This window comes from Seriola lalandi, unplaced genomic scaffold, assembly GCF_002814215.2.
Source record: "Seriola lalandi dorsalis isolate HSWRI2012SDOR001 ecotype SW California unplaced genomic scaffold, Sedor1 jcf7180002054332, whole genome shotgun sequence".
In the NCBI taxonomy this organism is placed as follows: Eukaryota; Metazoa; Chordata; class Actinopteri; order Carangiformes; family Carangidae; genus Seriola; species Seriola lalandi.
The window spans coordinates 1,228,015-1,251,156 of record NW_019524885.1 but is presented as its reverse complement, the minus strand read 5'-3'; the positions used below and the strand labels follow the sequence as shown (position 1 = coordinate 1,251,156).

The window sequence follows — 23,142 nt, the reverse complement described above, 5'->3', positions numbered from 1 at the left end:
ACAGAATTATTTTGATGCCGAATGAATGTGTTTCCTGTGTGTTTGAGTTGTCGGTTGAGGCGTGATTTTTCCATGCGGTCGCATCCTTTTTAGCAAGCTATCTGTTCGAGGAAAGCTGCACTAACAAGAAGATTTTTTTGATTTCTTGGTGGCATAAAGTTATAAGAGCAGCTCTACCTTTCTACATATGATGCATGACCAGGAAAATCACAGACAGAGATTTTACTGCCGTTCCACCTCCCATAAATCCTTTTGGAAGGTAATAAATGATTGCAAGGACAATGAGATGCAGCAGTAGCATGATATGGTAGCGCTCTTGAGAAATCTCATAAGGGAAAGATTTCTTTATCTCTGGCTGGGTAAAGAGGACGGTGCTGTGTTGGTTCTGATGGTTTGTTATCGGACTGAAAAATAGCTGAACACTCAGATCAAGAGTGTGTTTGATCTAAATATAGATGGAGATGTTACAAGGCAGCATAAGAAAAAAAAAAAAAAAAACTTGCACAGCATCACTCAGCATTCAGCACACAAAGTGAAAACACACACACACACACACACACACACACAATACATACAGACATACAGAAGCCTTGGAGCACTCATGGAAATACATTTTTCCCAACTTAAAAATTTACATTCATACATATGCAAATTTACCTGAGGCATTTGCAGTTGTTTACTAATGACTAATAATTAACTAAAATAACTAATCGTTTGTTGGGATGAAAAGCAACAACTGCCACTCCTTGTTGGATTAGTTCCCTGCATATACTTAACCAGATCTGTTGATTTTGATTTTAGAGGAAATTCAATATTAGAAAATCGTATTTAGCCTTAAGCATCCCTAGGCACAACCAATAAGTCAATGAAAGTAGATTGTATTTAGAAGGAATCTCAAACCAAACGTAAAAAGAAAAGCAATGACTTCATGTAGATGTAGGTGTTTATTCAGTCTGAATTCAATAGGAAAATGTATAGTAGAAATAACGCTGGTAAAAAGATGTGTTTTTGTACGGTTGAGAAATGAGCAGACAGAGAAATGACATTGAGGATGAAACGATCAAGGCTCTGGCAACGAACTAAAATGAGGCTCAGACGCATATACCACTCTGCTTCATCAGGAAAAAAAGACATGAGGGTGAAAGTCAGGCCAGCAGCTGAGGCAAACCCTTGATATGTGGAAATACAGGAATGTGTTTGAAGACTTTGGAGACTGTACATGTTACTGGTTAGCAGCATCTGAAGAAGCAAACTTAATATTTCTTCAGCTCTTTCCTGCTGCTTTTTCATGTCTGGCTTTTCTTTCTCTCGTACTCTTAAGTCTTTCTCATGGGGAATGTTTTTTCTTTTTCTTTTTTGTGAAGTTCAGATTCTTTTCTGAAAGGATATTCCTAATCTTCTTTTACTTTCAACTTTGTTCTATTTCTGATTTCATCTTACTTGTCTCTGTGTTTGACATTCATACGTCCTCCTCTGTATTCCGTTGCCAGGGTGTTGTGCAGATTTTCCAGCTAAGCTGTCTGTCAGAGAGACAAAAACGTGACTCCCATTGTGATTCCTCACAATCAAGTGTTGATGCTAAATAGTTTTTTGTTTTTTTTAATCAAAGCTGGTACAGAGAATAATTTAGAAATGTACAGGGGTAGGGACTGAATTTGATACTAACATTCATCATGTTTTGCATTGTTAACATTATTATCTGAGTAAATAACCACGACTTGACATCTATTACAGTAAGTTTTCATCATATATATATTCAAAAGGAAGGGTCTCTGGAGAGTTTAAAAGAGTATACCACAGATTTAGCAGTGCACTCCCATAACATTGTCAGACTCATGGTGGACATAATCAAAGAAGTATCAAAATCAATTCAGCCAAACCACAGATATCCTTTTATTCCATATTCTTTTTCTTCCTCGTCCAAACTTGTCACCCACGGTGCAACTCAATCGCTGATTACGCTAGTAGCGGCTAATGTAGCCTCAAGCCACTAGCCTCATGAGGAGCAGGCAGCAGAGGTCTGGTAAGCTCACATCTTTCTGACACACCCTCCAGATTTTATTCATTTTTTTACCCTCGTTTTCAGACCCAACGGACGCTGACTCGAGTGACATCACTGGGGGCACTTTATCAGACTTAACACCGCGTCCCCTGGAGCCACAAAAGGCCTCAACGGGTCCTCCAACCAAACCGCCATGTGGGTCGCTTGTTCCTAACCTTGGCTGTGAGCCATGGGAGTTTACCGGCAGCAGGCATACTGAATCTTTGTTGTCATGGTAACAATAATATGACCTACAGGATTGTACAGGCAGCAGGTGTAGTTCACCTCAGTTTTCATGGTAACAATAATAAATACATGCTTGATGTTGTGGAATGGTCACAGTCTCTTAGGTTTAGGCACAAAAAGTACTTGGTTGTGTTTATGGAAAACCTGTGGTTTAAGTAAGGTTAGATGACTTTGTTGTGGTTACAATAAATGGCTATGGTTTCTTTTATCCATGACTGTTCCTCAACAATGTTGGCTATTGGTTTCAAATGGGAAATGAACAGTGTAGTTCTGTGTGAAAGACCTATGATATGTTGACTCCTTCATCCAACCCAACCTCCTCCTAATGCAGACTTTGTCTCTCTTCATACCACGTCACCTGAATACCTCCTTTCCTCCTGTCGTAAGTTCTACGGCCACTAAAGTTGCCTAACAATAAAATGTTAGGCAAATGGTCGGTTGGGTTCGTTTTTTTTACAGGAGGACAGTCTCAAAGGCTTTTTACACCTTTTGTCACAGAAAACCCTAACCCTTGTAAAACTGGTAGAGACAATGAAAGCTTGGACGTTTGTGACTATGCTTATCGCGTTGCTATAGAAACTTGATGTGACGATTTTATCAGTACCCATCATTTCAGGTCAAAAGACTTCAAGTCAGAAGAACTCATGTTCAATGTTCTGAAATGAACTCAAAATTAACAAACAAGTGAAAAGTCTTTTCAAATGTAAAAAGTAGTGCTTAAGGGGAAGTTTTGAGATGATCTTTGGGCAACTCCTGGTGAGATTTTGTTTTACTTTCACTAGTTACAATGGAGTGATCCCTCACCCAAACACAGGCAATTAATTGTGTTTGTTGGAACGCGTGACCAATCCAAGGGCCTGAACCTGATGGGGCTTTGTGGTGATGAAAGAATGTTTTGCTCCTGCACCATCTGTGTATCAATACAGTGAGTTTATGAGATTTGATTAAAAGCTCAGTATCACTCGTTAGAGGTGGGTTACAATGAGACTTTAGTACATATAGCATTTTCTCTACCGTAATGAATGTTTTTTGTCAACAATTTGTCTCAGAACACTTTAATTATGCATCAGCTCTATTTTCTTTGCTCGCTGTTTATTCAAACTATTTTATGGCGAAGGGGAATTGCACTCGTTATTGATTCTTGTTTATTGTTTGCATTGTAGGTTTTGAAATTAAAATGCTGTGAGCATCTCCAGTTTGAAAATATAAGAAACAGCCTGGGTCTTAAAAATCCAAATGTTGTATGTTGAGCCCTAAATATAACTTTCCATATGTGCAGATGGTAGCTGTGATATGCAGAGGCACCAAGAACTGCGGCCGCCAGTAAAACTGAAACCATTTATAAAGACTTTGCTTGTAACATCTGCTTAAAATGACAGTAAAGCAGTGTCTCCCAGAAGATGTAGCAAAAGTTATTCTCCCACAAATGAACCATGACTTTTTCTCCTCTGCGTTCGTCCTTCACAAGTTGTTTCTGTCTCTTCCTGTTTCTCACTCTCCCGTCCCTTTCTGTCCGCTGTGAGTCCTTGTCCTGTCTGATGTTTTTTGCAGGGGAATAGGAGAGGAAAGATGACAATGTTATTTTATGTTAACACACAGTTGCATCTGTACGGAACTGTCAGCATATACTTTGTGAGAAAACGTATAATTTCTACAGTCGAGAAAAATAGATTGATTTCCCAAGAAACATTTTTAAGGAAGCCACAAGGGAAGTATGGAAACAGACTATTTATAGCAACAAAGATGCTCTGTTGGCAAGAGTAAAAGCCATGGGACGGCTGTGTGTCTGTGTGAGAGAGTGTGTGCAGTGTTGTGCAGTGAGCAGATGAGGAATTCAAAATGAGATTTATACACTTTGTTGGCCATGAACCTTTTTCCTAACTGGTATGATTTCCGGAAGAGAACGGATTTATATAAGAGTTGTATAATAAATGTGAAAACTTTGATGACAGTGGGGGCATTTTTAGCATCCAAAAATGCAGAGGATTTCTCTGTAGTCAAAGAAAAAAGGCACAAAAGTGTACTGTAGGATAGATCTGGACACAAAGTGCTGAGTTGGCCAGTTTCCCAGCAAACATGTTCCTCAGATTTGGTGCAAAAAAAAAAAAAACTCTATAACTCAATAACTTAATTTAGGGCTGTAAAAGAAACAAAAGCAATTATTATTAGCAGTTCTACATCTGTCAATATAAAGTTGCTCAGATGATATTAGTATTAAATAGGCCTGTAAGTATTATTGTAAAAGTAAAAGCTGAAAGATTCAGTGTGAAAGTTAAGGGAATGTTAAAGTTGAATCTGCCAAGATTTTCGATTTCTTCTTTCTTGCTCGTCTCTCTGGTTTCCTCTCATTCTGCCGTTAAAGTGGCCGTAATCATGCTGATAATAACAATTTATTAAATGATAATGTGAGAACAATGTGACAATCTGAGAGGTCGCAGAAAATGATCACCCAAATTGGCTGCTATGCTTGGCTTTATGGAGCTTTAAGCAGCTCGGTGTTTACCTGTCCTGCTCTGCAACTTTAATGTTTTGGTTCACTCTCCCCGCTCTCATGCTGTTTTTAGTGAACAGCTATAAAAAAAAAAAATTAAAAAAAACACAAACGCACTCTAATGTGAAGTCGTCTAGGTTGGAAACTAAACTATGTTTTAACCCAGTCTGGAAGTTCAAACTGTTCAAAAGTGTAGCTTTAAAATTCTGTCATTTGTAAGAGTTTAGTCACTTATGCTCTAACATTCAAGTACAGAAGAAGAGGAGAGCACAGGGCTACACCAGCAACATGCTGGCAGTGATAACGGGAGGTAATATTTCATTTTTCCATGCTCAGCTTTTGACTCTCAGCTCTATCAGCAGCTCTGTCATTGTGACAGCTCAGTCACATTCTGGCAGTCATCACAGTCAGGCAGAACAGCTCAGCTGGAGACCAGGAGATGGTCAATCAGATGATATTTCTGGGCTCAATATTTCACAGTCAGCTCTCACCGGTTCTCTGAGAGACAAAGTCATCACAGCCTGGCTGAGTGGAGAGGAGATCCTGATGAATCCCGACAAGGCCTGTAGGCTGCTCGTTTGATGAGCTCGCCGCTGGGGAGGCAATCTGATCACCTTTCATGCGGCCGTAATTAACTGGCTCCTGGAATTGGGAGAAAAATGCTCCATGGTTATGATCTTTGAAACATCTTTTGAAACAGTGATGTCCCGAGGCTAGAGAAAAAAGAGAAATCACGTTAAGACTTTCCTGTGACTAGATCCAATTGTTCAGCACTGTGACTCCTTCAGAGCTGTGAGGCTGTTCTGGTGAGAAATAAATGAATGTAGTGTAAACTCTTTGACACTGAGTGCGGCCCCCTTAAATTTTCTGATTTGAATCATCTGTCACAGAGCCCCGAGTCAAATCATCAAGCTCGCAGTCCAACTGTTAAATTGCCAGTTTCTTTTTTGTCTATTCCTTCTGCATGATTGCACACAGAGCAGGACAAAAATAAAAGCTTAGACTGCACAGTTTTTCAGTCTCTCACAAAGATGGGCTACACGTGTCAAAAGGTTGAAGGTTTGGACCCACCTTGAGCATCGCAAAGACGATTCTTGCCAATCGTTTTGAGGGAATTACAAGTTCTGAGGTGCTTGTGTAGGAATGTCATAAATGGCAATAAGAAAAAGTGAAAAAATACTTTTTCTGATTAGTTTTAGATTATCTACTCACCTGTAGTTTGGGTCAGTTGGTCCCTTTTTAAAAAGATATATTATTGCCTTTTCTTCTGGTTCATTTCCTGTTCACTTGTATTTACAGAATTACAAACAAACCCAAGGGGAGTAAAAATGACGTTACATGAACTGACAGGTCATTCATTTATTCAAAAGTCATGGACCGACATGGACAAATGAAATTACAGTGACTGACATCAAGTCAAGCCGCACTTTAACTGCACCTTCCATTTTTATTTGTGTCCCAAAGAGCTTATGGAGAATTAACTGATTATGAGCATTAATGGCCAGGACTTGCCAACATACATGAAGCAGGATACAATCACAACACACCTCCGTTTTACATCCACAAGCCCTTGTCATTGATCAGGGAAAATTCCAGTGCTCACTTATTGACATGCATACACGTTGCTATGGTTACCAAACAATCTTGCATAATCGTATTGTTTGCTGGGACATCTGGTGGCCAGGTGGTTTTGTAAGGCATGTCAGCTTGTCTTATTGTTTTTTGTGTGGGGATTTTTTTCTTCCCCTTTCAAATTTTCCCATCTCAGATATTTGTCTTGTGGTAGATTATGCATCATAGCCTCGCCTTCACAGCAATATTAACATTTGTTGTGGGAGAAATATTGTGGTTGCTTACTTGATAGAAGGCCATCGACAAGGGACCTTGAGAGTTCTCTGTCATTAGCTATCTTTTCTATCTGATACCAGGTGTATGCCAGTCTCTTGATGTCTGCCTAGAGATTCAGTCGCCAGGTGTTCTTTGGCCGGCCTCTTTCCCTCTTTCCCTCTTCCCCTGAGGATTCCACGTCAAAGCTTGTCGGGTGGTGTTTGACACTGGTTTCTGTGGCGTGTGCCCGATCCTCTTCTTCTGAATCCGTCTGCTGCTGGTGGTTGTTGTGTCGTCGTCCGCACATCTTTATTGCTGATCTTGTCCGGCCAGTGGATTTTAAGAATTCTTCTTCGAGGGTTGTTGATAAAAAGTTTGCACTTTATTGATTGTGGTCTTTGTCGTTCTCCAGGTGTCTGTGCCATGAAGCAGCACTGATTTTACATTGGAGATGAAGATTCTTATTTTCGTTCGCTGCTGTATCACTGCAGAGCGCCAGATGTTCTTTAGCTGTAAAAAAAACACTTCACTGCCCTTCACTTTCCTATTCTTGCTTTGACATCTGCATCTGTAACTCCCTGTTTGTCAGTGATACTCCCCCCCAGTAGGTAAAGTAGGACTCTACTGTGTGATTGATTCAATCTCAAAGCAAGTGTACTTTCCTGCATCTGATGGTTGGCTGTGTGACAGTAGAGCCAAGTCATCTGCAAAATGTAGATCATCCAGCTGTGTCCACAAAGCCCGCTGGAGTCTGTATTTTCTTTGGTCAGTTGTTTTTTCCCATAACCCAGTCAATGACAAATAGAAACAAGAAAACAGGAGGTAATAGGAGACCCTGTCTGACCTCAGTCTTGACCCTGAACTGGTTGGTAACCTGTCCTTCATGTTCTACAGGTTATTCCAGCATAGCTATTCTTCATAAAATCTAAGAATGGCTCAATGCTGTCTTGCACTGTTTTGCGAAGTTCCAACTTTTAGGCTATCCATTAATTATGCACCAGTTATAATATTTTTAGTACCAGTTGTAATCTGTTGAATATGGAGCAAAACTATATATTAAAAAAAAAAAAAATCTCAGTTGACTACAAGAGCTGTTTCCATTTGACTTGCTTGATAAAATCATGGCTCAGTGAAGCAAAATGAAGAAATTATGAATAATTGATTTCCTGTTGGTGATTGTAGAGAAATTTGGAGAAAAAAAATGCAGCATATTGTGGAGTATCAGAATATAATAGTGTAAATGTGATTAGTATGGTCATTTAATTTTGGGGGCTTTTTACCACATTACAGGGATGACAACTCAATTTCCTCTCTGTGGCTGATGCTACCCCACCTGCCATAATGTGTAAAGTCACTGAGTCACTGGAGACCGATTACACTGTTAATGTGCACCGTGACGGATAGCAGGGATGTCTAGCAGTAGCTTTTTTTTATGGATTTACTGAAAGCAATTAAATCTACATGGCATATAAGACTTTTCAGGCAGGTGCTTGCAGTATTAGTGAACAGGGAGACCATCCATCAATCTCACCTGACAGCTATCCACCCTACTGAAGTGTACTCCAACAGGAGAGTGAGCTCTGTAGTTGACACCGAGTTTGCACTGATCTTCCTGTAAAAGGAGAGAAAGGTAAATTACAACATTGTCTGCTTAAATTCTGCTGCTCCTGTCACCTGCAGTCACGCACGCCAGTGTTAAGATGTTCAAGTGTCACACAGCAGGGTGGCAGGTCTCCGTGCTGATTTGGAACTGTTGGTGTTTTATATACAGACACCAACAGACATTTGTTTTGCTGAAGCGCGGGTGAAGCGCTGTGAGAGAGCTGTGAGAGCGGCGGTCAGGCTGTTGCCATCTAATGTCGCTTTGATTAGCCCGGATTGAGTGTTAAATGAGATGGGACAGGCACTCGGGGACTGATTAGGCCTGCCAGCCTCACTGTCTGCATGCGTCTGATGACTCAGTGAGACTGAAGCGTTTGGATTCAAATTGAGATGAGAGTTGGGATCAGTAGATCTTCATGTAAGGTGTGCAGAGGAAACTTTGCAATCTGTACTTGCAACTACAAGCAACTGTGGTGACCGTGTTGCTTGTGCTGCTGTCACTATATATTGTGCCTAAACAATCACCAACGACTAGTGTCATGCACAGAGTTAACTACAATGGTATTCAGTAGAGCGGATATATCCGCCAAGGCCAAGCAATCCCACACGTCTCAGCTGCACCAAATTGTATGAAACAACAGCATTATTATGGATGGTTTTTTACATCATGATCAATGCATTTTTTCCTTTTGAAAATGACGAAAATATCGAAAATTGCAGAGACTGTCTCCAGGTTCAGGTTGCAGGACTTGTTGAGAAAGCCCTATATCGTAGTGTTTAGGAAAGTGATAAAAAATTCCTACCAAAATTTCTTAACCCTATCGACACCAAAATTAAATGGGTTCTTCCATGGTCCATCCCTCCACCAAGTTTGGTGCAAATTGGTTCAGAACTGTTTGCGTGATTCTGCTGACAAACAGACAGACATGGGTGAAAACATAACCTCCTTGGTTGAGGCACTAAATGCTACAGTAAGTAGAGACACGTATGCAGTGAAAATGACACACCCACATGTTTCTAAAAGGGTAAGTGTGGACATTAGAGTACTAAATAGATTTTCCATGTGTACACAGGTATTGCCCCTCAGCCCTGTGAGATCCTGCTGTGATCCTTGTTATCACCCTGACTGTTCAGCCCTGGGTTCCTGTTGAATTTTTGTGCTGCTTTGTTCAGATAAGAGCCTTTTTATCACAAAAACTCCTCATGCACAAACCAATCTTTAGGTTGTTTCGCTGCTATTTCGTGCCATGTAGTTATGTAAGATACAACAATATACAGCAATATTCAATTATAACGTCTCTCCAGTGGTGATCAGTGAAAGATAGAAAGAAGAAAGAAAGAAAAAAAACATTTTTATAAATAGAGAATTTGAAACACTCCACTGGTCCTTTTTTTCTCCAACTTGGCTCTACAACAAACCACCTCCTCTCCACACTCGCTGCCTTTACTCAGAATTGCAGAGTGGGAAGAAAGAGATAGCTCAAATTGGGAACAATGTTCCTCTTAAATGGGGAATTAAGTACAATTACAGCCCCATAACACATTTATGAACATTACGTATCTGCAGGGGGTCCTAGCTTTGTTGATTAATACCAATAAATCAACAATTACTACAACAGATACTGACATTTCTGGCTCTCTAGGACATTTTTAAAACCCACCTAATCTACACCCACGGAAACAAGACACCTCTCGTACTATCCTGTGCTCAGCAATTAAAAACAATGTAACGAGTGACTGACAAGCTGTTTCAGCCTTGGCTGGAGCCAGAAAAGCAAATAAGGTTTTATTTTTCCAGTATTCATCTTTTCACTACACAAATCGACTTGACCCACACTCTTACTAATCAGCTCGCTATTCTTCATGGGGAAATGCTATTGTTTTATACTGCTGTTGTTTGTGACAATTCGACACCATTATAAAACGCAATAAAACAAGATGACAGGAGGAGAATGGAAGCAGTGCCAGTTTGAGTGCAGGAGATGATTTCTACCAATGTGGTTGTCGTCTCTGACCTGAACCCCTGAGCCTTCCCTTACAACCAGAGGGAGCATAAGTCACGTTAATAAAGCCGATATGGGTAGAAAACTATTATCTCTTTAGGGGAAATTTAGTCTTGGAGTCAGTGCCAATAAAAGTGCAACAAAAAAGGCTTTAACTGACAGAGAAATGTGATCGAATACAAACAGGACCAGAATATAATACCAACGTCAGAGTAACGCTAACAGAAATCACAGTATGGTGCTCTTTAGATTTAGATGAAGTGTTACCCAGGGTGTTTCAAAGTCTTGATAGATACTTGTATGATTTATATTTTGTAGAAAGCAGAGGTTTAGAAAACTTTCCAGTTTTCACCACTCTGGCTCAACCCTGCCTTTATCCACCCAGTCCCTGCTCTTTGCCTTGCAGGTGGTGAACCCACCAGGCCTTTAGTTGATAAAAGTGTAACCCCCAGACTCTGTAGCAACTGCTAAGGAATCCTCCGGTCCACCTTCCTTTGGAGGTTTTATGGGCACAGCTGACTGGGAGAAGACCCAAGGGTAGACTGAGGACATGGCAGGGGGCTTGAGTCTTATAGCTGCTCTGGGTGCTCTTGGGATCCACCAGAGGGAATTAGTGAAGGGAAAAGGTCATTTGAGCTGTTTCCACTGGGAGCAAGGATAAACAGCTCAAATACAGAGATGGGGTAGAGGTTAGAGCTGTTTTCCACAATGTGCTGTTTTTGTTGTTTTCCCTTTATTTTGTTGCAGATGTAAAGGCAGATGTTACAAAGTCCAATTAACTGTCATCAAGTCTTTGAAATGTAATAACAAAATTATACTCTCTAGCTGCAGGTGATCGGTTCCTCATCAAGAGTCCATATCAGCGAGGACCATCGATAACATACTGTACATCTACTGTAACAGTTAGAAATGGTATTGGTGCATTTGTGTCAGTATCAGATCATGAGTGCTGACACTCGATGTTCCCGTCTTTGCAGACTGAGCTGCCCTGAATCCTGAAGGAGAAGTCTCCCGACAGGAGGCAAGATGGCGTCCAACAACACCCTGCGTAGCTACTCCATCATCCCATGTTTCATCTTTGTAGAGGTGAGAGACTCTGCGTGTGTGTGTGTGTGTGTGTGTGTGTGTGTGTGTGTGTGTGTGTGTGTGTGTGATAATCTGCCTTCTTCTGTACAAACTGTAAAATTCATGCATATGTGCATTTTAATCCTGGTTTAGGGATTGTATGTGTGAGTGTGTCTGTCTGTCTGTCTGTCTGTCTGTCTGTCTCTCTCTCTCTCTCTCTCTCTCTCTCTCTCTCTCTCTCTCTCTCTCTCTCTCTGTGTGTTTGAGTAACAATTTAACCATTAGCAAATGACCTCTTCTGCTAAATTATACACAGTTAACCAGAGCGTAAAGTGTTGGAATGAGTAGAAAGCCGTGTGTGTGTGTGTGTGTGTGTAAAAGAGTTGTACTGCTCCTCCATACTCCTCCATATTTAATTACCATGTCAGCTGAAAGTCCTTAATCAGAGAGATGTCTCAGGACGCCTTGCATTACTGTCCTCCGTCCCTCTATCTCTTTCACACTCTCCCACTCTCTCTCTCTCTCTTTGTCTCTCTCTCTTCCTCTTCCTCTCTCCCTCACATACGCACTTCTCCAAGGAAACATCCTGCATAGCGGTCTCAGATGAGTTTACTGTCACATTCCTCTCTTCCTGCCTCTGCCTTTATCTCATGCCACCCGTGTTGAGTATTACATGTTACCATGATGGTGTGACCTCCAGGATAAGTGAATCGGTAAATGAGATAAGTGAAATGTGACGTATGTGATCACTTCCCCTTTGATTGATGACGTTCCTCCTCGCTGCTTTTGGTGCAAGGCCCCATGGGATATTGTCTTATTTATTTGCCTCAATTCTTCTGCGGTAACAATAACATTATTGTTCTTTTCCCTTGTGAGACAACCTCCACACACACACACACACACACACACACACACACACACTTATTGATTAGTCAGATATCAGTCATTTCAATGGAGCTTTGTGTCGTTGAACAAGGAGAGATGGCAAAAATAATCTGCCACCCAGTTGATGTGATTATTTCTGTTTTAATTTTTCTGAAAAGTTTCTGTTTGCCATTGCTAGTCTTCACAGAGTTTAATGCTAGATATTAGCTATACTCTGTGACTAAAAGGTATTAACCTCCCGTATACCTTGATTCAGTTAAAAAATACTGGAGTTAAGAATGGTACATGGGAAAGGTGCAGAACAGACTAATCACAGGTATATGGTTTATATATTACTGTGCACTGCCACCACATTAAATCACCTATAGTCAATTAAAACTCCAACGTAACTCCCACACAGCCAGACTTTAAGTTAGACCTTGCCCTGCACAGCAGTTATTACCATAAAAAAAACACATTGGATACACACACACACACACACACACATACACACACACACACACACTGCAAGCACTGTCCTCTCAGTAAAATGCTCTTCTGAATTGTGACACATAATTAATCATCACAAAGACTGTAGAAAGTCCTTCTGTTAGACAGCCTGTCATCATTGTATAGCAATTTGCTCATTTACAGCTTTCAAGTCTTTTGGCTGGTACTCGGTGTGAAATGCTCAGCTGGACATTGCTGATCAGTAATGAGAGCTTCATGCTCAAACAACATGGTGTCAGGGGAAATTGAGGTTGGTTTGAATGTGACCTTGGACCTAAAACTTTAGCTTTCCTAACCATTCTTCTCATTTTTGGATTTATATTTTCTATAATTAGAAACAGTGTGACAGTCACAAACACTCCGACCGAAGAAATGTGAAATGTCTTTATCCGTCTATTTTAATGATCAGAAGTAAACTCAGTTTTACTCAAGAGATACAGTTGGAAGCTACATCATGTAGTTTAGCTTATTCCCATTAGTTGGAGACGCCACTGTTACCATAGAAACATTAATCTCTTCAATGTTTCTCATTGCTGGTAGCCCAACCACAATCAAGCAGACTAGCAAGCAACTGTTATTGGTTATTGATGAAGCTCCACCAGGATTTGTCTGTCTGATGTTTCGGGCATGAGGAAATTAAAACCATTACAGTTCCCAGTAATGGCTGTTATATTGCTTTATTACATCAGTTAGTATCACTGCTCAAGATAAAGAAAGAGAGGAAGTTGTTGACAGAGTTGTTCACAATGCTTTATTAGATTTGAAAATGGTCCCCTCTTAAAAACCATTATGTGCTCTGCCCTTGTCGCCCCTCTCATCTACTTGAATCTGTTGTCAGCTCCAACACTTTTATACATCAAATTCACTTAACTTGTGAGAGTAATACTCAGCCTGTGAAGACAGTTGTGTGATATGATGTCCTCAGAGTCTCTATAGGGAATGGATGATGTCATCAGGGTTATCACAGCTCAGGCTTGAAGACTACACATTTTTGTTTTGCAGAGAGTATGTGTTACAACCTGGCGGCATATTGTTTGAAAGACGTGAGCATTTACCTGGCAGGGAGGGACTAACTAAAGATGGGTTGCATTATGGGAAAGGTAGGACCCAGTGTTTTTGAGGGCCTGATTTAAACTTGAGATTAAAAGTCAGGATATACTGGCCTCTGTTGCTTCGGTTGTCCCAATTATTTTTTAAATCTGTCTCTCACCAACATTATGGAAGCACAATCCTAAATTGCTGGAGTGCAGCGTAAATAAGGTTAAAATAAAGACTGTCATGATGGTATTTTTATGAAATGACACTTTATATCCCAATATGTAGACCTGACCCATGTTTTTATCGGTCACATTTAGCTTGGGATCACTCATTTGCACACCAACTTTGTAAAATGATAACATATCATCATAACATCACAATATGATACCAATGAAAGTTGATGAATTAGAATATTGAATTGTCGCCCATCCCTATTATTTGGTGTAATCTTGCTGACGACCGTATGTATAGTACATTTTCTCCATATTGCAGCAGAGCACAGGAGGAAAGCTCCTAAGAGACACTGTAATAGGCCACTGAGTGTCAAGCTTTCTTTGATTTTCATTAGTCTTTTTTCACGTGCTCCCCTTCTTCCTCACTCAGGTCTCAGAGGCATCCTGTCCATCTCCCTGTCTCACTCTGCCCGTCCCTATTTTCTCCTTTTCTCACTCTTTGATGTCTCTGTCACATCCTCACTGCCTCATTCCTCTCTTGCCCCTCCTCTCTCTGTGGAACCTGCTTCCTCCCTCTGTCTCTCCCCTCATCTCCTCCTATGTCTCCCCTCCCACCTAGTTTATCCTCCTCTGTATCACTCCATCTCAGTGCCCCTCGCTCTTTTCCTGCTCCTTTTGTTTCTTCTTCTTCTTTCTCTCTCTCTCTCTTTTTTTTTCTTTCTCTTACTCCCCCCGCCTGTCACGAACAGAACACGGCAGAGGGACAGTGCCGTCACATGACTGAAACCCAGCGTCCTGATTGGAGCAGCTGGGCTCTGTAGTTCAGTGCCAGAGGCAGTGTGACAGGGAGGATGTTTATTTATGGTGATTTGTTTATTTAGTCATGTAACTTGTTGCGTTTCTTTCATCCGTTACTTAACCTCAAGAGCATCATTTGTTGTGGCTGTTTGCCATTACTGTGGGAGTAACTAAGAGATGGAAAACAGGGCTGTGAGATGAAAGGGGATAAAAATAAGAATAGGATGAGAGGGCTGGGAGAAAGTGCAACAGGAAGGTGGGACACATGGGAGGAGAGAAACAAAAAAGAGGAGAGAAGAGGAGGATGAGGAAGGTACAATAAAGCAGGAGGGGGAAAGGAGTGAAAGGTTTGCGAAAAGGGTGAGAGATTAATTAAAGGCAGAGCTGTAAAGGTGAGCAGTGAAGAATGAGGAGAGAACAGATATATCCTGTACCTCCCCTCCAGATGAGATTATGTAATGCACAGAGCCCCAGGCTTTTATTAATCTAACTAGGATCACCAAGTCTTTTCAGGTGTTTTGTACGAAAATGAAAACTTCCCTGTGTTCACATCACCTGCACCAGGCTGTAAAAGAAGCAATCTCCTGACTAACCTCTGTCAGCCTCAGAGATAATTTCTTTCTTTCATCTCGCTCAATCTCCTCCACCAGTATGGTGTAATAATGTTCCAGGCTGTCATTATTTCCCCTCAGGGACCGTTTGTTTTTGATGTGGCTCCGTCTCTCTCATGGTTGCACTGACGCAATACCGTCTTTTACATGGGGGATTCTAAAAAAAAAAGGGGGGGGGGGGCTTTTATCTGGGGAATCGCATGTTAAATTTAGTTTTGCAGCAGCACACGGCCCAATTAAACCTGCTAGTTTAGTTTATACAGATTAGACATGAAACATGTCATTTAAATCATCTGAACCGTTTCATCATTATTTCATTTTTTTTTGAAGTGGAAAAAATATCCAGCTGGTATGAAAATGTGAGTGGTGTTATGTCCCAAGGGATGAAGAATATTAGCTAACTAATGATAAACAGCTGTCTGCCTGAAAATACTATTAGACCCACCCATTAGTTATTGTTGCTTTCTTTTTTTAAGATGCTGATTCAAATTATACCAAAAGAAGAATAAATGCTATGTAGCCTAACCTCCGCTGACCCAGGAGGTGGGCACATTAAATCCTGTTGTTCTCCGAGTCCCAGCAGTGAAGAGTCCTCGAACAGGCAGGAAAGGAAATGGAAAATACAGTCTGGTGGCAGCTAGTATGTAGATTAGCTCTGTTGAATAAGTGCTAAGTTGCAAATTTTGGCTGCTGTCTGGTAGTAATGTATGTAGCTTAGCTCTGTTAATGACCATCTAAGTTACAGTCAGGGCTGGTATAGTCTGGAACTTGATTACAAGCCAGGTTACATATTAGGAGGAGAGATAAAGAGCGACTAGGGCTGATTAATGAAAAAAAGCAATTAGGATACATCTGGCAATAAATGCAGTTACTGTTAGTGGGAACATTATGACAAAAATAAACCCAGTCATGCAGGACTATGAGGTAGTTTATGTTAGTGTTACGTATGCTTCCGCATACCGAGGACATGGCAGGGGGCTTGAGTCGGGATGAGTTGGGATCCACCAGAGGGAATTAGTGAAGGGAAAAGGTCATTCTAACTGTTTCCACTGGGACTCAGGATAAACAGCTCGAATACAGAGATGGTGCAGAAGTTAGAGCTGTTTTCCACAATGTACTGTTTTTGACAAATACAATCCTCATCATCTTTGTCTAGAGTAAATGACAGCAGATTGTCTTTTTGCACATACTTCTCTAATGTTAGTTTACTTTGTAGCACTCACCCTCCTGACATTCGGATTTTGAGTCATGGCCGATGCCAGAAAAATGTAATTCCCACATCAAAGTGCCGTTTCAGTGCTGTTTCCAGCATGGAGTAGAAGCCAGTGTAAGAAGTTGTGTTACCGATCACTTTAAGGGCCAAAAATAATCTAAATAAAATCTGCTCTGTGGTTTTTATTGAATCTGTCGCACAATCTGTGTGTGTTTTAGTTCCTGATTTACTAAGGCAGCAGAAGGAGAGCTCTGACTGTAGGCACAGTTCAGCAGTGGGATTTCTATGAGTTTGCCAAGTTTAGAAAAAAGATAACGTGGTGATCTCAACTCCACCACTCTGACTCCCATCGCAGCTGAATTCTACATGAGATAGACTCTTGATTGTAACAATACAGCTGGGACTAGTTATATTATTTGTCTAATAGGAGAGAGGATTTATTTTTTGAGAAGTGAAAAAGACATAGAAAATACACAAAGGGTGGTGGTGGTGGAGCAGCGCCTTTCAGCAGCTCATACTGCAGCAGGTGGAGGTGTTGATACAGCTGATGCTTCACTAGAATACTGAGGTAAATGCAGTCACATCCATAAGGAAAGAAAGACACAAGGCTATTACTACTGCAGCCTGGTGTGCCTGCTTGATTAATACACCTCATGTATTTGGGGCAGAATGCGTCACACATCCTTAGAAAATCTGGCCCTCAATTCTTAGACAGACCCCACAGAGATTGGATGACCCTTCATGAAACCATGAATGGCACAAGATGCTGTACTTAACATATTAATGAGCCTGGAGGAAGAGAGGAGCCGTCTATGCAGTGGTTTCTCATTTCTCTTTCAGGAAAGACTGTAAAAGACAAATTCTCTCTCTCGTTTTGGGGTCCATACTCACATCTAACAGCTGACTATTCATCATTGTCACATGTATTATCATAGTATTTTGAATACATGCTAGAAAAAACAGAAATCAGCTGTCTCTGAGGTCACTTCAGGACAAGTTTGATAGTGTAATATATGGCGTAAAACCAGGGGCGAGTCAGGCTAAGATGCCCATCTCTGTCGGTCTGTTTTTCTACTAACACAACATGACGGTGAAATGAAAATCTAGGACCCGGTGTTGGATTTATATAACATTTTCCTGGTTGTTTCCGTGGTGAGAGGGAGGAGATGTGCTGTGGGACTGACAGTAAAAAGATTTCGGAGTGAAGGAGACAAAGAGGAGAAGAGATTGGAAAGGTTGCAGAAGGGGAGTGATTGGGTAAAAAAAAAAAAGTTAATTAGGTTTGGATTTTTATTATGATGAAACTGGCTGTGTAGAAGTCAATTACAAATACACAACAAAGTCATATTTCATCTGCCATAACAGCAAATATATACTGTATCTACCAGAGCTATCAGTCTTATGACTTAAACTATAGACGTTGTTTATAATGTGTAATGTTTATAACAGCACATACAGTGCAGTGTCAGGTGAAAATGTTCAGTGGGTTCATCACTACAAGCAGCCTCAGTCACATTATAATTACTTATGTGATCCAATGTTCATTTGAAAATATTGATTAGAAGGGAGTTTTGAGGTTGACGAAGAGGATTAGAAGAATATTACTTTGTTGGGGACCCATAAGTCATTGAATTCTAAACGGTAGCGGTGGGAAATTCTTGTCCTCCCCCTCTGAAATGATATTCTCCAGTGAAATGTAGCCTGTTAAAACCTAACAGAGGTAGGTGGCTGCACCAAAATGCCCCGCCACACTCTTGGGTAAAAGAGGTGAATTGTCCCCTCCAAGGGAGAAGGATAATGGCATGCTGCAGTAACTTTGTATTGCCCATTTTACGACAGCCACTCTTGTCAGTCTGCCCTTCACACAGCTAATGCAGCATGACGCTTGGCTGTGGAGTGAATATAATGGAGCCACAAGTTATGCCACACAGAGAAAGGGGACACTTGTCCAGGTGTGGAACTGTCACAGAAAAGCCAGCTCATGAAGAATTCACGGAAATGGCGAACGGCCTCCAGGGATGTGACTGCACCACTATTTTCTTTTCAACGGAGTAGGCACACTTCGACATCTTTATCAGAAAGTAATTATAGGGCTGACTCACGACCAAGTCGGTGTCTGCTGCGGACTATACAGAACAGACCGGAGAGAGGAGTCAGATCATGCCCGACAAGCTGAAATTGCTTGTCTCTCACGGCCTGTTTTGGTCATTTGCCACAGCCCGATGACTCTCATGATGTCCCGACGGCTCGCTGGTTGTTTATGGCTCTCTATGATTTATGGTGTGGAGAAGGAGAAGGAGGTGGGGTGAGTGATAGAAGGGATGTTTGAGCTTTATAGATTTCTAGAAGAGAGGATGTGATTGCGAGGAATAAAGTCAGGAAGCAATGGTCCAGAACTCGCTCAAGGGCATCTTGATCCTCCAAACTATCGCTCAGTGCTTCCTACTGGCAGCCTAGACTTTTTAGGGCTACTGCTGAACCCGGGCTGGTGAATTACCAGAAACCGTGGCTGCTGCTGTAAATGAGCTTGAGGCAAGCTTTGGTCTTTTTTTTTTTTTTCCAAATGCAAATAAGGTGCAAGTCAAAGTAAATGAACCCACAGTAGTAATAGTAAAGTTCAACATGTGTACTCTGGTGTACACCCCCCTAGATAATATGCCCAATCCCTTTCCAGGTGTTTCCTTGTAAACCTGACATCCTTAGGTATGCGATCACACAAGGTATTACATGGCATTTCTACAAGCGAAGGAATTTACATATTTTCAGAGGAGACCTATGAATAATTTTGTAGCCGATTACACTGCTGGAACTTGTCTGTGGAACAACATAAAAACATGAAATTAACCCGTCTCCGTCTGTCTCCGTCATTTGGATGCTGTGTGTGGACAAGCTGCTTAAAGATAGAGGAGCAAGAAGATTTCTCTTTATTTGAGTGGCTTTACTTTGCTAGTTGCTGTTCGGTATGAATACAACCGTAATGTGGTGTGCAGACAATTATGATGGTTCCTCATAGCAGTAGCTGTTAATGCATGTGAACTGTGTTAAAAAAAATAAAATAAAAAATGCCAGGCCACTTTTGTAACAATAGGAGAAAGCAAAAGATATTGCTAACTAGTGTTATTCAGAGAGTTGGCCCAGAAACAAATATAGCACACACACTCAAACACAAACACGGGCACGCACACCTGGACATCTCAGCGTCGCCATCTGTCACTGCAACACATTCTGCCAGCATTTCTCTCCCGTTCTCTGTTGCTTTCGTGCCTTCGCTGTCTGAATCCCGCCGGCCATATAGTCCAGTCTGCTTCACACACACCCTCCATATTTATATATTTATTTATTTGTTTGGTTTTTTTTTGTTGTTGCACAAAACAACACATAGTTCAGGTCAGCTGACTTGATTGGACAGGATACATTGTTGATAATCAGTAATAGCACTCGCATGTTTTACTTTTGTTCTAGTGACTGATTCGGAAAATCCACAAGGAATCATATACAGCTCACTGTGAGCGGTAGCCCATGGCAACATAAAAAGCGCTATGCTGGTAGAACGAGGCCAACAACTGTGAGCTGTTGCTTTCAAAAGTGTGTCTTCTCTGACTGACAGCTGACTGACAGTTCTGTTTTGACAGTTCAGTACATGTAGACTGATATCTCTAAACCCACATAATGGCATCAGCTGAACTGAGGTACCTGACATTTCTGAGCCCAATAATACTCACTGCAGGCGCACATGATATTTGTGGTGTTCCTAAGATCACACCACTGTATGATGGATGCTGATTTAACCATTTAACATATAAATAATGTGTTTCTCAACATTTCCCCCCAAAATAATTTGATTTACTTGATAAACAGACATCTGAAGAATGCCTGAGAGAAAAGAAAAAATTAGTCTGAGAGTTTGATGAGGATGATTTCTTGCAAATTTGCAATTTTTCTTTTTTTTTTGATGGGGGAGATCACTTGTCGATTCCTCATCTGTCTCGCTTTCCCTTTAATTCTCCCTGGTGTTAACCAGCTATCCATTTTGATACTCCAGTTTTTGCCATGAATGTAATCTTTTAGCTCGCAATCAGACTGAGATGGCAAACAAATATACCATGTGGTCTGGCGGCAAAGTGGTCTGGCTGGTGACAACATAAAAGTTCCTATCATTGGTTTACATTGGCCACAGTGATATGCCTTAAAATGAAAAAAAACAATGAAAAGTGTTTCTAAATATTTGAATGTTTTTGAAGATCATTTTGTTTTAAAACATTTTTTTTATAATTTCTTTCTATAATTACATTCTTTCACTAAAATTGATCTGTTTTGCAAATGATTTGTTGACCCACTTACAATACGTTTGCGGCCCACAGGTTGAGAACCGCTGCCCTTCAGTGTAGGCCTATACCAAAACAGCCTGAGCTGTAGCTTGTGTTCTCTCAGTTAGTAGTCAGAGCGCTCATAAGAGATGTATGTGATGCTAATGTTAGCATGTAGCTTCTCATGTTGCTTCTTTTCTTTCCCTGAAGCTTAATACGACAAAGTATCAACAGAGGTTTTTGAAGTTCAGTGAATGAGTCAGATAAGAGAAGAGGTGATGGTTTTGTGGATCTAGAGTTTGAGAAGCCACACAACAAATCAGGTGAGGGTATGTTATTGGAAATGCAGTCCAGAAGCTCCGTTCTATTATGGGAAACCTGAATTTTTAGTCACTAGAAAACACATGAGGCTGTAATGGTTTACTTTGAAGTTGTTCTTACTTCACTTGCACTTAGTCAAACTAAAAACTTGGTTTGGTGGTCAGACTTGCAGACTGGAGATGTGGGCGTAACCACGGGTATGGGATTTGCTCGCATTAATGATAGCCACCTAGCGTGACGCGATGTGATCTTGTGGCTAATGTATTATCAGTGAAATGTGTACATTTATATAAACTATCTTACCTTATACATTACCCTTAAAACATAGTTTAGAGTGCTTTCTTGTTGATATTTTTTAAGTTTGCAGAAAGTGTTTAGATTGACATTGTTTATATCTGTTATTTTGACAGAAAATACAGTCATGTTGATATTAAAGAAAGTTTTTCTTAATAAAAGATGCACAGTCTTAATAGTCTGTGGAGCACAGTTCTTGTATGAACATCCATAGATTTGTGTTGTTTTCCTTTATATACTGATCCTTCTGCAGTGGCGTAGTGACACCTGGTGCTGGAATGAAGTATTACACAGAGCTGGGTTAACCCTGTTTCAGGAATCACAGGAGCCATTCATAATATTAAACATTAAGCAGGTTGCAGTTTTTCAGCAAACAAAGGTGAAAGACGATCACACATGACTGCTTGTGTCCTGTTTTTTCTAGTTAAAAAAATCTGATACTTTATTTATTCCTTTATTCGGATAAATAGAGCTTCTTATTATTCCGTTCTCTATTCCTTTTTCTAAAGGGAAATTGTGACTAATATTTAAATTAATTGGCAACACGTTTGCCTGACTAAGATATCCTACGTCTTCCAGTCCCGGTGACGTCATGGGGCTTTTCTTTTCTTTGGCAGTGTCTCCCAAACATTAAAATATGAAAACATCTCATTACTTTTCTTTGATATAAAACCCTTGGATAGTGCCAGCAGGTTGGCTAGATTGGCAGCATTACAGGCACATCAGTGGCTGAGTGGCACAAATGCAGATGATTTTCAGAGAAACCACATTAAAAGCCCTTGCTATTTTTTTTACATTTTCTATTCCAGTGTTGCTTCGTTATCAGTGACTAAAGATACCATATATATATATAAAAAAAAAAAAAAGAGAGAGAGAGAAGAATTGCCTGCAGCTGATTCTAGAAAGAGAGTGAAAGGAGGCCAGAGACAAAGGATGATGTTGGAGGGATAAAAGGATGAGGGGCTGAGGGTGGAGAGGAGGTGGTAAGTGATGGTGGTGCTGCTGCTGGTGGTGCCGGTGGTGGTGGGGGATGCTTGTACACGACAAGAGTTAGCTTGATAGAGAGAGAGAGAGAGAGAGAGTGGGGGGGAGGAAAAGAAGAGATGTGGTTTTAGAGGATTTATGCAGTTGTTCTGTATTAAAACCTGTCACAGCACGTCACAGCTGATAGGGGAGCGGAGTGATGTTCAGAGACCGGCCACAAAACAGCTCGTTTAAGAAAATCGACTTTTTAAAACTACTGAAACTGAATCGGCGAAGACAGCCTGCAGTGCACTGGATATACAACTAACAACTCTCCCTTTTTTCCCCTCCTTCCTCTTCTTCTCTTCTCCAACTTTCCCCTCGCTCTCTCTCTCTCTCGCTCTCGCTCTCGCTCCAACATGTTTTTCTTCCAGCTCGTCATCATGTCCGGCACGGTGTTGTTGGCCTACTACATGGAGTGCACGGACCTGTTCAGCGTGCATGTGCAGGGTTTCTTCTGTAATGACGCTGAGCTCATGAAGCCATACCCTGGCACGGAGGAGTCCGGCTTCATCCCCCCCCTCATCCTGTATTGCGTGGTGGCTGCTGCTCCCACCGCCATAGTGAGTAAAACCCATTATGTGTGGATTTCACAAGTGTGTAAAAAACCGGCGACTCCTCGGATTGTTACGCCCCATTCTGGAGTATGGATGGAAATAATGGTGTGTTTATTCAGGCTCTTTTCCATCTCAGCCTCGCTGCTTCTCTCTGGAAC

The 23,142-nt window shown here is 41.0% G+C and overlaps 1 protein-coding gene across 2 annotated transcripts in view; it reads left to right on the top strand.

Annotated features, from left to right (window-relative positions):
• Nucleotides 1-23,142, top strand: part of plppr1 (phospholipid phosphatase related 1) — a 48,629-nt gene that overhangs the window by 3,803 nt on the left and 21,684 nt on the right. For both annotated transcript variants that reach the window (XM_023407248.2, XM_023407247.2), the window contains exons 2-3: nucleotides 11,188-11,296; nucleotides 22,802-22,990. In XM_023407248.2, coding sequence (XP_023263016.1) covers nucleotides 11,237-11,296; nucleotides 22,802-22,990 — 249 coding nt within the window. In that variant the 5' untranslated portion in view covers nucleotides 11,188-11,236. The remainder of the gene's footprint in view (nucleotides 1-11,187; nucleotides 11,297-22,801; nucleotides 22,991-23,142) is intronic.